At 43.9% G+C, this 17,465-nt stretch overlaps 1 protein-coding gene across 5 annotated transcripts in view; it reads left to right on the forward strand.

Annotated features, from left to right (window-relative positions):
- Positions 1 to 17,465, forward strand: part of RSU1 (Ras suppressor protein 1) — a 203,752-nt gene that overhangs the window by 37,836 nt on the left and 148,451 nt on the right. For 4 of the 5 annotated variants that reach the window (XR_009247763.1, XM_058681817.1, XM_058681821.1 and 1 more), the window contains exon 3: positions 2,128 to 2,178. The exons of the other annotated variant lie outside the window; for it this stretch is intronic. Coding sequence is in view for 3 of the 4 variants with exons in the window: in XM_058681817.1 (XP_058537800.1) it covers positions 2,128 to 2,178 (51 nt within the window). In the remaining variant the exon portion in view is untranslated. The remainder of the gene's footprint in view (positions 1 to 2,127; positions 2,179 to 17,465) is intronic. 5 annotated transcript variants of the gene reach the window in all.

The raw sequence follows: 17,465 nt of genomic DNA on the forward strand, positions 1-17,465 counted from the left end.
AGTAGTTAAAACCCTGCTCCGCCCAACTGTTTTTGCAGGAGCGCCCACACTGTTTTTTAGCTCTGGACATTCCTGCAAGGCAGTGGGCTGCCTTGTGCCTCGTAGGACACTTAGAAGCGTCCTGGCCCCTGCCCTCAAGACGCCTCTGCTTTAGACCGGTGCTGTCCTAATACGGATGCAGTGAGAGCCACATGGGAAAGTTTAGGTTCTTAGTGGCCATGGTTGTTAGAATCAGAAATGTTCCAGACATTGCCAGACGTACCGTGAGGGTAAGGATTATCCTGGTGGGGGATCATGAAATATGTGGAACAGGAAATGTGAAACATGAAGTACTCTCCCTTCCTCATCCCCCTTCTCCCCTTTATTAATTACAAAGGGGAAAAGAATACATTTTCAGTGGAGAAGCCTGGCAGGCAGAAGTGATCCAGGGAAGATCATCAGTGACAGGACGGACTGAAATCATGTGCCACCTGATAGGAAGAAGAGCGCAGCATTTCTTCGACGCTCCTGCCAAAGATGCTTAACCTAAATCTAAGAACAGATGACAAACCTGCCCGGAGGACATAGTGTAGAATAACTTGGCCCGCAGCCTTCACAGTTGCCAAGCTCATGAAAGTCCAGGAGAGAGAAATGCAGGCGACAGGTGACCTAAGAGGGCCGGCAGCTGCGTGCAACGGGATCCTGAACCGGATTGCTTTCTCTAGAACAAATGATTGGGACATTTGGTGGAGACAGGTGAGGGCCAACGATTAGGCGATTCCGACGGGTGACAGGAAGTCCTCGGCCTGGGTGGCTGTGCTGTGGTTTGCCATAGGATGTCATCGTACGAATACTCCGAGCTTATGGGGCATCGGGCCCGCGGCGTAATCTCTAATGGTTCAGGGCAGGAAAATAGGTCTCTGTACTGCATTTTGAATTTCCTGTAACTTTCTGAGGACTGAAAAAAAAAATACAAGTTATGGTCAGGAGTGATCTATTCATTTTCTTGCAGGCATGCTAAGACTTTGCTTGAGAAACATTTTTGTCTTCTTCTTAGGGAAGAAATTCTGCATTAATACAATAATGTTCTTAGAGAAAGAATATTGGAAAGATGCCTAAATCTGTTTGCTTATTATGTATAATGTGTATTTAAAACATATGCTGGTCATCCTGTGGAGCTTTAGAACCCAAAATGGAAGGCAGGTCACTTTTCTTCTTGGACTTTTTTTTTTTTTTCTCCTGGTGGATCTATGTGTATTTTCTTTCTTTATGGTTGGAAAACCTTCTTTTAATCAAGTCTGTTCTTGTTTAGTTTAAAACTTCACAATACTATATGAAACTGATGAACAATGTGCAGGGGCTTGGCAACATCAACCAAAATAATTTCAGAGGATTTTTTTTTAATATGTTAGTAACTTGATAGCGTGTAGAAGAATTTCTGGGTTGCCAATGGACATAGATGAAGTACTGTGCTACCTGTTTATTGTGACATGATCTTTCTGTCTTCACATGATTCAAAAAAATTTTAAGTTTATTTATCTTGAGAGAGAGAGAGAGAGAGAGAGAGAGAGAGAGAGAGAGAGAGAGAGAGAGAGAACATGAATGAGCAGGGGAGGAGCAGAGAGAGAGAGACAGAATCCCAAGCAGGCTCTGTGCTGATAGCACGGATGTGGGGTTCGAGCTCATGAACCGTGAGATCATGCCCTAAGCAGAAATCAAGAGTCGGACACTTAACTGACTGAGCCACCCAGGCGCCCCTGATGTTCGTTTGAGTACAGGTAAGGCATTGTGCCTCTCCAGGCTCTGGGGACCCTTCTTCTGACTGGCACACGTTATTGAGATGGATGCCTCAGGCTAGGCCAGCAGAACAGTTCGCCTAGCAAAGCCAGTCGGCCCTCGTAATGTTTGATCCTGTGACATCAATCTCGTTAGCTCTAACTTGCTGTGCTAATTGCCGTGTTAATTGTATAACTTTTCTTAATTTGGCTTAACATTTAACAGTGTTACATGAAGGCTTGCTTCCATTTTTGTGAGTGGTAGCATTTCAACCTGTGAAAATAATTTAACGCTTTACCTTGTAGGAGTGTGGGGATAATTTGTGTACATTTACTGACTGTGATTTTTTTGTTTCTTTGTTTTTTTTTACAGTCTCCTTATCCCACATCACACAACTGGTCCTCAGCCATAACAAGCTAACAAGTGAGTTAACTTTATCGTTTGTTAGACACTTTCTGACTTTGAGGTAATATTGTGATACTGTAGATTCTTTTGTTTCCTTTGAAGACACTCATGACAGATGATATTTGGGGGAAACCTAAAATCGTTTTTGGTGACACTATGATACATGAGCATATTGTCCTGTATTTTGTGCTTTTTTGAGAATTCTCGCCTAACCTGTGTAAACTGAAGACAGAATGACATTGCTTCTCTGGAAATGGTCCCATTCAGGGGTGGTAAGTGCTACAGCGATCTGAATGGCCAGGAGATTCGTTAGTATTTCATGAAAAAAAAGTACTCCAAAATAATAATGTAAGAGTTCTTGGCTTTCTCTGTACTTCTCCTGAAAAGGGGAATAATTAACTGTAGTGATACTTTTCTTCTCTGATCAAAGCGGGGGAAACCCACAAAATTGTAGAAGTTCTATCAATCTGCATCTGTATTTTTCACATTTTGAGTCTGGTCCCCAAGAGGAATTCCCTGGGGGCATGGGTGGTGTCATGGCCTGGTTAACCTAGAGGACATTTGATAGCTATTTTTATGACAATACCTCATGTGAGTGATAATGGGACATTTTATTCTTAGAGCTGTGCCTTTAAAGATTGTAATGACAGGGACCCACTCTCCTTTCTCATTCCTAATTGACTGTCACTTCCTTGTGCTTGCCATACTTCCTGCAGACTTGAATGATTCTCTAATCATGTGGTGAGAATTTGTTAGGGAGCTTTCTGAGTCCCATGAAATTGAGCTGGGTGTCATGTTGAGGGATTTGTGTCGTGAATCTGTGTGTGTGTGGGTGCATTATATAGTGCTCGAGACATTGTCATTGAGCTGTTGATTATTGAGAATTAAGAAGGCAGTTAAGGCCCCTCATGTGCAGGAAGCAGGCAGATAAGTTCCTTTTCAGCAAAAAGCACATACTTGTAAGGCCAAGGCAGAGTGGCACAATGGTCACGTTTGAGTAATGGTGGTCATAGAAGCTGAAAGTAAGGGCTCCAAGTCTCATGTGACCTTTTTTTTTTTTTTAAAGTTCATTTATTTATTTTTGAGAGAGAGAGAGAGAGAGAGAGAGCGAGAGAGAGAGAGCACATCCCAAGCAGGCTCCACACTGTCAGTGCAGAGCCTGAGATGGGGGCTCAAACCCACAAACCGTGAGATCATGACCTGAGCCGAAATCAAGAGTTGGACGCTTAACCGACTAGCTGATATGCTGGCATTTTCATGGGTTTCAAAGCAAACAGTCCAGCTGTCCACTAAGACCATGGTCCTAGTTTAGAGGGTACTGCAGTTTTATCTTGAAAGGTGGACTGTGTAACCCCTGAATTCCCCAAGACTGCGTGAGAAGTTCCTGAAGCTGTTGCACAATTCACAAAAATAGCTAATTGCCAAGGTTCCCGTGGTTAGATTTGCATCATCAGTAGAGCGAAAAGAGTTTACATTTAAATGCTTTGTTCCTATTACATCATTAATTTATCTGTTCTTTAAAAAAGAAAAAAGAAAGAAAGAAAGAAAGAGAAACCTTTCAGGCGTTTTGAGATTTTTTTCAGTTGTAGTTCATTTCTTTTTACATGTCCACAAAGACAGAAATCTTAGATGGGTGAATCTGTTTGTTTCTCCAGGCATCTAAGACAAGATGAATTTAGAGAGGCATAAACATGGAGTTAAATTGTATCTCTTAAAAACATTGACTGTGAATGGATTCAGACTTCAGATTTCTTCCTTCCCTGCTTTTTGTTTTTTGTTCTTTTTTTTTCCCCCCATGTGAGACACTCTTGACCTAATCCAGTAAACTCTAATTAATCGTCTTGGTAAATTCTGTTTCAAGCCATTGTGTGCAGTGTCAGTGACACTCGATCTGTTCCACTAAGGTCAAATTAGCATCTTTTACTATTTTTCTGGCATTTAAATGAATGACTTCGCTATGGTTTTTCCAGTATTTATAGTAAATATGTCCATTTGATGGAAATATAAATATGCATGAAATCTAAGAGGCTGAGCACACCCTCCTGTCACTTTGTATTGTAATCAGTGTCTTTCACTTTCTGTGTTTTTTAATAGGACCTGGCTGACATTGCTACATTAAAGCCAGTGGGACACGAAAGATAAACCGCTCAGCCCTGCTTTTATCTTGCAAAAGTAGTGGTGTTTTTCTCTGAGTCTGCCAGTTACGCTGTTGTTTGACATTTCCACCTGTGTACTTAGCGAATGAGTGACGGGCTTGCACAGACCGGGACCTCGATTTGGGGACACCGTGTGTTGCTGGAGTCAGTGTCTGCAGAGCCATCAGGGACCGTATGGCATCAAATGGACTTCTTTCCCTGTTGGTGGTTTTGACGTCGACGGGTCCTGTCCACGTGGTCCAAGTGAGGCCACGGGAAGCTGGGCGTGGTCAGTCACATGATCCTTTCATTCGCCCGAGATTCTGTAGTTTTCCCTATCTGAGTTCACAAAGAATACTTACAAATTGTCAAGCCAGTCGCTATGAGAGGTTCATCATGATTACAGCATCACTATTTAAATTTGAGCCGGGAGAACTGGGGCAGCGTGGACGGGTTTTGGTAGAGTCCGGGGGGCTCACCCTGCCTGAAACAACTCTCCTAGATGGGAGCGTCTCCCTGACGCGTTCAGAGGAAAGGCAGAGCAATGAGTGAGTCTTTTCCCTTCTTCCCTTCTGCTCTGATCGGGCAGGTGCTAGCTGGGAGCCCAGCACAGGTTCTTCGTGGCCCAGGGAGACTGGTTTCAGAGTGAAGATGAGGTTATGGCGCCGGGCTGCCCCTTCTGAAACCGCATTCGTGCTGTGATAGCAAGCACCCCTGGGGGAAGGTGCAGTTCGCCTGATTTTCAGAACCCGCCCTCATCTGGCCCGTCCTCCTCCAGCCAGTGTGTCCTCCTCCAGCCAGTGTGTCCTCCTCCAGCCAGTGTGTCCTCCTCCAGTGCGGCAGATGGATGGGGGGTCGGTCTCTCCCCTGGCCGGCCCTGCCTCTGCACCTGTGCCACCTTGCCTCTTCTCTTCCACTCTGCGCGGACTTGCCTCCTCATCCTCTGCCCGAGGCTCCCCTGACTGCCCTGGGCAGTGGGAAATCTCTCTTCCCCAGACTCCTGTTGTTCACAGACCCTTACACCAGTGTGGCCCCGCTTGTCCTTCTCTGCTTGATATTTATTCCCTCTCTCCAGACAGATCGGAAGTTTTCTCCAAAGTGGGGACCGTTCGTTTCTTACTTTGACACTTGTCACCCAGCACGTGGTGGCTTGCCAGCAGTTGCCTGTGTCAAACAATAATGATTGATAGCGGGGAACAGTAGGTGACAGGGAGGTCCTGACAGGAGACAGCTGGCCTGAGGTCAAGCAGTCTGTGTCCAAACTGCACGGTGTCAGGACTAAGTGGGATGGGGACTTGAGTCGATGTGGCCCCCACACACACTCTGTTTCTTACTCGTGGGTTCGTGCGACACCTACTGGACTATGAGTGCCCTAGAGGAGCGTTATCTGGGACACCTGGGTGTCCACGCTCTTGATTTCAGCTCAGGTCGTCGTGATCTCACGTTTCGTGAAATTTGGCCCCGCATCAGGCTCTGTGCCCACAGTGTGGAAGCCTGCTTAGGACTCTCTCTCCCCCTCTGCTCCTCCCCTGCTCATTCTTGCCCTCTGTCAAAATAAATAAACTTATTTAAAAAAAAAAAAAAAAAAAAGCATTACCTTATGTCCTGGAAATTGATGTCCTTATCACGTTCCTAGTCATAGGGACCCTTCTTGGTTGAGGAATGAGGTGCTGGGAGGGCGCCCCTCAGGTGCATCTAAGAATCCACAGGTGGGAACACTGGCGCTGATGTTAGGAGGAAGCAAGGGCACACCTTCCCCCAGAGGCCCCCCTGGACTCAGCTGTCACTTCTCAGGAGGGCGTCCTTTTGCTCTTACGGATGTGACAGCTTCTGGGCCTCTTCCTCTAACACTGAAAGGTGGTTTTCTATGTTTAAGGGCCTAGGTTACTTACTGATTCCTTCACTGAGGTAATTGCCTTATCATTTCCTTGAGCTGAGGAGCCCTGTCTGATGCTGTTTTGTATCTACCCTCAGAAAAGTACCAAAAGCATGGTGAACATCAGATGCTGGGCCCTCAGTTAATGCTGGTTGATTAATGGATTGGCAGGTGATGAGTTGTGCTTTGTGCTAAGTCAGAGCAGACACATGACATACCCAAGGGCTTGCCAGCTCTCCGTGTGTTGGAAGAAGGGAACGTAGCGGTGATTTCAAAGGCTGTTTCCTGTGCGTCTGTCCCTCAGTTCCAGTCCTTGTCTTTGTCATTACTCCGCTTTTTAAGTCAGTGTAAGCTGAGTCTTTTTATTTGGCTCCATAATCTCATACCTGGTTTTTATGGTGGTTTGGAAGCGTTAGCTTTGTAAGTGCTTTTTGTTTTCTACTTGTTTTCAGTCTTAGAATTTCATTTTGAGGCTGTCATTTTAGGACTTTTCCACCAGAGGTCACTGTTGAGATATGTATTTTTTTCCCCCCCAGGTCTTTTGCCCAAAGATTAAAAACCAAATTTGTGTTGTCAGATTAAATTTTTTGCAGGCTGTTCTGCTGTGTCCAGTAGGGTATGTTGCTGCTGCCATTTACGTGGTGCAGCTTGTGCCATAATTGAGGTAGATCCCTCTAAGGATATATGTTATTTTTTTGTTTTGCTCCTGTAATTATCGTTCAGTCTCAACATACTATTTTTTAGTGTTTATTATGGCTGCTTTCTCAAGCTACGAAGTTTTCTTCTTTACGTCGGAAGAATTTTATCGCCTTCTGTAGTATTTTGTATTTGGCACATGTGAGATTTTATTCCTGGGGAAGAAAGTTTAAAATATGTATATGTGTAACCAGATTTTAATAAGCATGTATTTTTTCAAATGTAAAGCTACAGAATAAATTCTTAATCTTGATAATCTCCAAACATTTGAACAGATGACTATAGGCATGTATTATTTTTCTCGAATCTGCCAAATCTGAGACATTAAAAGAGATCACAGTTCTTTAAATATTTTCTTCCCTAATAGAAGTTTTAATTAAAATGACTTTCTTTGATCTGAATCAAAAAGAGAAAAACAACTATGTAAAACTCAGGGAAATGTGCATTTTGTGTGTACTTTAACAGATTTTTCTACTAAACACCACTGTGTCGGGAAGGATACTATGCTTTATGAAATGAATTACACTCTGAGTCAGTGATAAAACAATTTCTGGGCATAATTTTTTAACATGAAGCTTTTCTTAATTTTACAAACAATTTTATTTTTGTAGCAAAACCCACATACAGATATTGCTAGCACCTTGAATATGACAATAGTGTTTTATATTTTATGACTCATGCATTTTGAGGCTTAACTACTCATCATTTTGTGTAAGAAATGCAGAGGATATCATTTCACTGTGTGTAAACGTTGAACAGCCAGCTCTGTGTAAACCTTTCATGAGTGCAGGTCTCTGGATGTAACTGTTCACTTTTATACTTTGAACTCTGAACTGTCATATAAAACCTTTCCTTGAGCTTTTAGGAGTTTTGCCTGCAGTATGAGGCCTTAATGTGACCGTATCTTGTCATTTAATGTATCGGAAATGGCTAGTCAGGCAGTAAACCTAAGTTTTATGGCGAAACATGTTTTATTTTTTTTAACAGACTATTTCCTATTAGTTACAGCTTATGTATGAATTTGAAATTATAATGAATAAGAAGTACTAGGGTTTTTTTTTTTTAGCTATTTCAATAATTTATAGAAGGTAAGGTTTTAAATACGTAGAGGTTAATACGATGTTTTAAAATTTTATGTAGATATGTGTATTGATAAGATAGCTAAAGGTAAATGTTGTTATAAATGAATTAAGTGGCATTTTCCACGTGAAAATAATGGCATAATTCTCAGAATATGCAGATCCAATTATATTGAAGAAAATGAAGCAGTTTTTTTAAAGCCTGATAAATTAAACCCTTTTCTACAGAGCTCATAGATTGTTGAGATGAATGAGAAAAATTAACTGTCCCAACTCATAAGAATGACCTTCACCAGTGTGCAGCACCTTTCTGTTCTGAAGTCTCTAGTCAGTTCTTCTTCCATAGATTATTTGTCATGCCTTATGCAAAAGTTCTTGTGCATGGCTTGTATGAAATTAAATCGAGGGGGAATATGCAAAATAAATCGTCTGTGTGTCATGAATTTATCTTGTGACAATGTCAAAACAGCTTGCTGTTTGCATTTTAAGAGAGTATAAATGTATTTATAATACAGAGGCTTTGATCAATAGCTTATTTTTTTTAATTAGTGCACATTTATCAGTTTGTTACTATGCCATCATTTGAATGATTGGATTTGGAGAACTACATACATAGTATCTTGGGGTCTAGCAGCTATTAATTAGACAGTATCTATCCGATGATACCGGTGGTTAGTTTACCATAAAAAAAGTGACGTGCACTTGGGAGTTTGTCGTTCCTTTTGGTTCTAGTTAGTAAATGAGCCTGCAGGGTCATCATGCGGAAGAATCTGTTGCCCTTGTAGTCCGGGACCAGCCGAGTCTGAGGCCACTGGGTGAAGTTGGAGAAGCTGACTCTCAACGTGTCCTTAGTTCAGAGACGGTGACGCACGGATCCCGCACCACAAACTGATACGTTCCTATTCTAGGATCTCTTCTCTTGGGGTCCTACTCAGTGCTACAAGGAAGCCAGCTGAAGTGTAGTGTGTTAATCCTTCCACGGTCTATTTTTAAATGGAATGACTTCAGTTATGAGAATTTGAGAACGGTGGCAGGCTGTGGAGAAAATAAATGTGGGGGCAGTTTGGATCTGTCCTTTTGCAGGTCATAACTGGCCTGTCTGGGGAAGCTGATCTTGAAAAGCGTTTCGTTTTACTATTTATAGTAAGACTCTCAAACACGATTGATTGAATAGCAAAAATTTATATCTAAATTATCTGTTGACTATTTCTCCTAAATTTTGTGTATGTGTGCGTGTGTGTGCACGTGTGTGCACACACGTTCATGTGTGTACTATGGAGAAGGGTGGGAGAAGATATTCTAGGAGCTACATTTCATCGGTCTATATATTCTTTACAGACGTTCTTAATATTTCATAACTCACCAGCCTTTTTTAATAGGGTGAAACTGTGTCAATGGCCCCTAGAAAAATGCACATAGGTTTTGTGGATCCTATAAAAACCATCCATAAATTCTTTAGGGGTGCATGTAACTCAGATTTAGAAACCCTAGAGTAGGGGAAAGATAACAGTATATTTGCACTGTAGATATACTGGTGCTATTTCTTAGAGATATTTGCTGGAAAATTGTACAGAACTTTAAAAAGATGACTTTTTTTTTTTTAATAATTTTTTAAAAACTTTTATTCATTTTTGATAGGGAGAGACAGAGTGACAGCAGGGGAGGGTCAGAGAGAGAGGTAGACACAGAATCCGAAGCAGGCTCCAGGCTCAGAGCTGTCAGCACAGAGCCCGACATGGGGCTCGAACCCACGGAACCATGAGATCATGACCTGAGCCGAAGTCAGATGCTGAACTGACTGAGCCACCCAGGCGCCCCTAAAAAGATGATTTTCAGTACAATGTGAAATTCACTTTTGATAACTTGTAAAAAATGTTCAAAAGCTCCACCTACTTTAGCTGCTGAAATTTACATTTTGTTAAATAAGAATTTGTAATCTTGGGGCGCCTGGGTGGCGAAGTCGGTTAAGCGTCTGACTTCAGCCAGGTCACGATCTCGCGGTCCGTGAGTTCGAGCCCCGCGTCAGGCTCTGGGCTGATGGCTCGGAGCCTGGAGCCTGTTTCCGATTCTGTGTCTCCCTCTCTCTCTGCCCCTCCCCCGTTCATGCTCTGTCTCTCTCTGTCCCAAAAATAAATAAAAAAAAACGTTGAAAAAAAAAATTTGTAATCTTGAGCGGAATGCATATATATTGTTAACCTTGAATATAAACTACCCATTGTTTTACCAGCAAAAATGGGCTTATTCGGGAATAGCAGAGAATTGCAATTTGCTGTGGCAAAACCATAGACAAGTTGGGAGAACAAAGGAGAGGGGCAGCTCCTCTGTGGAGGAGAGGGAGAAGTTGGGGATGCTGTTATAAACAAAAAGCCGGTTGGCGTAAACTGGTTGCTGGAAGTATAGTGGTTTTTCATTGGCTGAGTTGTGACTGTCTCTCATTGGCTGGTCTGTTGCCAGGGGGAGGAGGTAAGCCTTTCTTCCTCCGGCAGAGATGGTAAAGTGGTTATCTGTGTGCAAGTTCCAGCTCTTCCTCTTGGAGCTACAGTTGGCAAGCGGTAGGACGTGTGTGCTCCCCCTGCTGGCCTCCCAAGTCCATTTTAGTGAGATTTCCCTTGGGTAATTTTCACAGTATATACATATTTCAGTTCCCTTAAAACCTTGAGAATGAATGCCTTTCCCATTTCAATTTTTCTTTCTCTTTGCCAGTCAGCCTGCTAGGACAGAACGCCACTCTGATGTGATTGGCCACCAGTTAGCAAACTCATCCACGTCCTTTTCAGATATTTTTAGTATGAACCCTCTTGTCTGATTTTTGACTCTTCCTGTAGCCTTTTCCTCCTGCCTGAATATATGCTTTTCTGATCACCTGGTTCGTATCTGCAGGACCTGCCCCTCTTCAAATCTTACTCATCCTTCAGAAAGTTGAGATGAATTCTCTTCTTGCCCCACAAAGTCCGCCTGTCCCACCACGTGCACTGTGTGGCAGATGACGTGTAAGGCCCTCCCAAGTTTCTTAGACTCTGAAGGGCCGACCTTACATACATCATGACTAGAGCGTGGAAAGAAGGGAGGCAAAGAACTAGCATGTATTGACGTCCTACTCTATGTCTGATAGAAGCCACAGGTCTGGAGCCATCAAGCAGCTGGAGCTGGAAGGTGGAGGGCTTTTCACGGCCTCCAAGCTTCTGTGTTCACCATTGCCCTGCTGCCCCTCCCAATGATGTAGGTGTGCAGTTTAAATATCCCACCTCTGTCCATCTAGGAGGAAGCTTGGCCCTGGATCTTAACATATTCAAATGGAAAAGTAGGGAGAATTCCAGAAGTTAAAAGGCGAAGGTGTTATTCTTAGAGGGGGCCTTCCCAAAGCTACTGGTGCAGGTTGTGTGGATTTTTCTAGCCATGGGCATTTATCCCCCACTCTCTTTCTTCCTCATGTAATTACTGCCTTCCTTGGCATTGAAATGTAAGATGGGGAAAGAAGAGAAGCAGCCCTGCGTGCTCTCTTGCTGAAGTCATTCTTAACTGTAAAAGAAGACACAAACTGTTGGCAAAGCATGTTGTGTTTGTGTATGAATTTGATGTCTCCCTCTTCATGTTAATATTCGAGGATTGAGGGGCATCTGCCTGGGTGGCTCAGTCGGTTAAGCGTCTGACTGCGGCTCAGGTCATGATCTCATGGTCCGTGAGTTCGAGCCCCGCGTCGGGCTCTGTGCTGACAGCTCAGAGCCTGGAGCCTGCTTTGGATTCTGTGTCTCCCTCTCTCTCTGCCCCTCCCCCTACTCGTGCTCTGTGTCTTTCTCTCTCTCTCAAAGTTAAATAAACATTTTTAAAAAATATTCGAGGATTGAGTGTGTGTGTATCATATAATGATATTTAAGAGCCTGGAATAGCTCTTTTTATGACACAGAGCTTGCTTTCTGCATTGATTGAACTTTGGTTTTGTTTTCACATTTTCTTCCTTCTCACCATGTCTCAGAACTTCTTAGGCATCTTTTTCTAGAGAAATATCTGTCCTCTGCTTGTCCTTCACTACGTATCACTCCATTCCAGACCATCGAATGCCACTGCCTTTCCTCCCAGTGCTGCTTCTCTCACCCAGCTCCCTGCTTAAAGCTGTTCGCTGACATCCTGCCTTGCTGGCAGTGAAGTCTCAGGCCCTGGACTGTAATTCCCAAGGTATGTTCCTAAAAGAATTCCGGCTTTGGAAGTCCTCCTCAAGATTGTGTAGACCATTGCTTGGTTCTCTCTGGGCAGTTAATAAAAGATTCAGAAATCAAGTAAATTTTGCATCCTCAGAGGAGCAGAAATCTGTGCTTGTCAGCTTTTTAGGAGATTTGTTTGGCCTTGCATACACATTTTTTATAGCCCAGGGACATATATTTTTGCATGTTTGACTTTATACTGTAAAATCTGCCGTAACGCTTGCTTGTATCTTTTCTTCCCTGATTTTTGTGGAATTGATTATTCTCAATGTTGCTGAAAGAGGAGGGTTTTGTTTTGGGGTTTTTTGTTTTGGTTTGGTTTGGTTTGGTTTTTTGGTTTTTTTTGCAGTGAATTAAGTCAGGATATTTTTGGTTAGTAAAATTACTTAAGCTGCAGAACCTTAAGGAGGCCCATGATAGGATACAATAAATGTGTACCTCTAGGTGTGGTGCTTAGTAAATACTGTTGATTAGCTTAAAGTCGCATTGCTGCTGTCGTTTGTAAAGCTAATAATGGTTTGGGGGATGTTGGCCTTTATTGGGTGGACATTTAGATATTTTGGTATTTTACTTTTACCTTGAGGAACATGTAGATCCTTTTAAATGAGAACCTGTTTTACTGTTTCATAAACTTTATGTTTTTAAATAACCCATAACTACTGTAATTCACTGTTTTAATAGCTGCTTTGGGGAAAATCCCATGAAATCTGTAAAGCTGGTTAGCGTTAGTATACTTTTGAACTAAACATTCTTGGGCTAAGATATAATTAGTTCGTTACCCACCTTGTGTTTTTGGCCAGAAAACAAAAGTCATTAATCACTATAAATACAAATGACCTTTTTCGCGTATAAAATTCTGAAGAGCGTAATTATTTGTATGCGAGACTAAAGAGATTCTTCTTTACAGGTAATCATTAAAATGGCATTCAAGACTGTGATTGCTAATTTGCTGGAAGAATTGGCCTCTATATAATGAGTCTAGACGTCCTGTCTGTGGTAGGAATAGACGAATGTCCCTGTTACTGAGGATTAAAGGGGCTGTCCTTTTACTCTGGCCAGGAACGCCCCAAGTTCATAGTTCATGTGGTTTCTGTTCTTTTGGTTTCTTCCCACCTTACCTCATTCAGAGTACAGGGGGATGGATGGTGGTTGACCAGGACTGAATTCATCCAATACTGGGGCAAGGAAACGTTTGCTTTCACCACTTATGTGACCTTTCTTCCCTCATTGTACAGAGAATGAATAATCTCACTCCTTTGGAAGTATTCGCATGGTTTTCGTAATTTTTCTAATAACTTTCTTGTAGCACTTTATCTTAGGGATCTAATAACTGGCCTCATTTAACTACCTGCCACCTTCCCTTATCCTTCTCTGTTAAAGAAATCTTACAAAGCAGCAGAAGCATGTCAAAGTCTAACCGAACATGTTCATTTGTTATGGCAATCAAGTCTCCTTTTTTTAATATAAATATAGGGTTTGGGGAAGGGTTTGGGGAAAGGTTTGGGGAAGGAGTGCTGTCTGATTTATTTTGCTCTGCCTTATTCCATATGATGGTGTCTTTGGGCTTTGTGTGGCCTGTGGGTCAGTGGCACTCCGGAGATTGGCGCGAGTTGGTAGCGTTTCACCCATTGCAGGGCCCGAGCACACCCACCACTCGGCCATGTGCTGGTCTTAGCCCTGGCCGTGGGCAGTGGTTCCTATTAAGAACCCTCTCTGAGTCTCCCTCTTTGGACCCTTGGGGCGGGTGGCAGTCCCCCCCTGGTTTCCCATGTGGAGGCAATGGCTGAGCCCTGAATTCAGTTTTACAAAGAGGCATGCAAGCCGAATCCTCTTGGCCTTCATGCTATAGCCTAGTGCCTTTCCTTTGTAGGAATCTCCAGATTAACTAAAACCCCCCAAAACAAAAAAGCCTGGTGTTTCTGCAAAAATAGTTAGGCACAGCGTAGTTCTAAGTACTCAGAAGTTTGGTGGAAGGTGGCGGGTAGGGTTCACAACTCCGGATTTCATACCCGTGCTTATGATGAAAACCTACATGTGTTCTGAGCGGCTTCCGGCTTCCCAGCAGCCATGGGTGGTAACGTGGTGCATGGTCTATTGCTGCCCTTTTGTAGCTGAAGAGGACCCGGCTGTCGGTGCCAACCATATGGCTCTAAAGACCAATGCCTGACCCGCCGGCCCTTCCGTGGGCTGCACACAGGCGAGCGCCTGTCCTTATGTTTTGCGGGGTGCCTGCTGCTCCCAGAGCCTGTCACTCTTCTCAGTTTTGTTTCTTTGCCTCGGGCCACAAGATGCTTTTGTTCGAGAAGCCCCCGGATCGGCTGCACCCCAGCTGGTCTGTCTGTGCTGTCATTACCACCCAGCATTCTCCATTTAATTCTCCGTGTTTTGACGGCCAGAAGTGTAGCAAGGGGCATCTCTTCATAGGACCACGCTTGGTCATGATGAAGTTGCTGCTAAGTGACTTAATTCGATGAACTAGGGAATTCAGAACTTTGCCTCTTACATTGTTCTTTTTCCTCAGTACTGATTGCACCATAAAGATTTGTATGGGTGTCACTGAAGCAAATGAGAGTTCTTCCACCCGACGCACAGCAGATCAACAAAAACTGACCAAGCTTTTGCAGTGGAAGAAAATAGGCTTTATCTGTTGGTCTGGTGCCACCCAAGAGAGTTGGGGGGCTAATACCCCAAAGTCCTGAACTCCCCAGTAGCTTACAAGTGAGGATTTTTTTAAGTTCATTTATTTTGAGAGAGAGAAAAAGAGTGGGGGAGGGTCAGAGAGGGGGGAGGAGAGAGACAATCCAAAACAGGTTCCATGCTGTCAGCTCAGAGCCCCACGTGGGGCTCCATCCCACGAACCCTGAGGTCATGACCGGAGCTGAAATCAAGAGTCAGACACTTAACTGACTGAGCCACCCAGGTGCCCCACAAGTGAGGATTTTTAAGGGCACGGTTTGAGGCAGGGTCTTCTGAGAAGGTGGATGCTGTTGACGGGAGGCCCATGAAGTCACGTTAACAGATACTGCTTAGTTACTTCTGGTGCTACTTCATCTGCTCCCGTGGAAGGGGTTCCATCCCAAGATACTTGGAATCTGAAAGATACCTCTGTTCTTCATGTTGGAGATTTCATTAGGGGCATTTGGTGCTTCTGTGTTGAGGGCGTTGCTGGTTAGCTGCCTGTAGGTGCTCAGGATAACTGGGTACGTGTGTAAGCTAGTGGGCTTGTGTACTTCCTGTTCCTTTGAGTGATAAGCAGGAAGTCCCGCCTCTTGGGCCTGGTTCTGTGTGTGCCAGGCCCAGCTGTGCCTGGGCGCCATATGACCTCTAGTGTTTGTTTTTTCCTCTGAACTGAGGATGTGGATGCTAGCTTCCTGGGGAAGCAGAAGCTGACTGGAAAGTATAGGATTATAGCCCCCAGATTGGGTGGGTCAGTCAACCATCTAGATTGCCTTTTGTGGGGTTTTTTTCCCCCACTTTTCATCAACTCAGAGTCTCAGTAGCTTACTGAGGTGACAGAGAAGTCTTAATTTGGGTGATTTTACTTAGCATTATATCGTGAAGGAAGGGACATACGTAGTGGATTAATGATTTTGATGTCCTCAGTAAATTAAAAGTTTTCTGAACAAAGCGTTGTCGTCCCTGGGCCAGCAGCATCAGCATCCCCTGGAAACTTGTTGAAAATGCAGAATCTTGGGCCCGATCCCAAACCTACTGAGTCAGGAACTCTGTGGTTTGCATTACCCACCCCCCATCTGTGCTGTCAGAAGCCTTCCAGTAATTCCGATGTACTCGAATTACATCGAAAGTTTGAGACCCCCCCCCCCCACCCTAGAGCAGCATTATCTAGAACTTTCTGCAGTGAAGGGAATGTTTTCTATCTGTGCTATCCAAACAGCAGCCACCAGCCATTTGTCATGTGGCTTGTGTGACCAGGCAACTGAATTATTAATTGTACCTAACTGCAACTAATCTAGATTTAAATTTATTTCTTTTTTCTTTATTTATAATACTTTTCATCCAATTCCCTTCCCTCCCCCCATCTTCCACCTCTGGTAACCATAACTCTGATCTCTTTTTTTCTGTGAGTTTGTGTGTGTGTGTGTGTGTGTGTTGTAAGCTTCCACATATGAGTGAGATCATACCATTTTCGTCTTTCTCTGACTTACTTCACTTAGCATGATGCCTTCCAGGTCCATCCATGTTGCTGGAAATGGCAGGATTTCCTTTTTTATGGGTGAGTGGTGTTGCGTCGTGTATACACACACCGCGTTTCATTGTCCGTCCACGCATCGGTGGACATCTTGGTCCCTGTGACTAATGCCGCAGTGAACACGGGTGCAGATATTTTCTGGAGACAGTGATTTCATTTCCTCAGGATGAATACCCGGAAGTGGAACTGTCGGATCATATGGTAATTCTAGTTTTAATTTTTTGAGGGACGTCCATACTGCTTTCCGTCGTGACTGCGCCTTGGGCAGCCCAGCTCCAGGGTGTACCTGTACTTTTTTTTATTGTGTGGATGAACTAGTAGGCTTTTAAAAACAAATTACTGGTTATGGAATTGTTAATTTTACATCCCCGAACAAAACACTCCTCAAGTGAAGGTCCGATTGCCGTAACAGTCGTTTCTTCAGGTTTTTCCGTTGCACGAGACAGCTGACTCTTGCTCGCTACTGGGTCAACTGTTGATTAGAGTTGGAGCGCTCTGGCCTGTCCATTATGTCCAGCGAGTGGTTTCTGAGGCTTCCTGCCAGAGGGAGCCTCGCAGGGGGTGTTAATGTAGGAGATTAGGCAGGTCCCCTTCCGGCCCTGACTGGGGAGCCCACCCTGGGACTTGGGCTGACTCTCGTAGGGTTGTCCCAGAACTGCAGAGGCCGACTGCTAAGTCTGGCTGGCTCATGCTCCTCACGTCAAATGAGAATAACGTTCAGGTTCTAGATTTAGGAGGGCTTGAAGGAAAAGAGGCTCCTGCTGGGCTCGTTAGTCTGAATTGTTGTTAACTGCCAGAAGATAACTTGAGGCTAGTCCCTGGGTATAGTTCCTGGGGTGGCAGGACCACATCTTTGTCACCCTTGCTAAAATACAGCAGAAACTCTGGCCCGAGAGTGTTCCCAGTGGTCCTCTGATCCTGTGACTAAAGCAGAATGTGGCATTTAGGAGCCAGGGAACACCTGAGAGCGGTCAGGGACCTCTCTCTCAAACGTGGCAACTGGAGTCTTAAAATCAAAGCAGCCGTTTTTGACAGAAAATGACACTCAGTGCTCTGTCATAAGCAAAGTTCTGCATGACTGAGCTTCCTAATTGAGGACCTCATTTGTTG

This window comes from Neofelis nebulosa, chromosome 8 (genome assembly GCF_028018385.1).
Source record: "Neofelis nebulosa isolate mNeoNeb1 chromosome 8, mNeoNeb1.pri, whole genome shotgun sequence".
NCBI classification, from domain to species: Eukaryota; Metazoa; Chordata; class Mammalia; order Carnivora; family Felidae; genus Neofelis; species Neofelis nebulosa.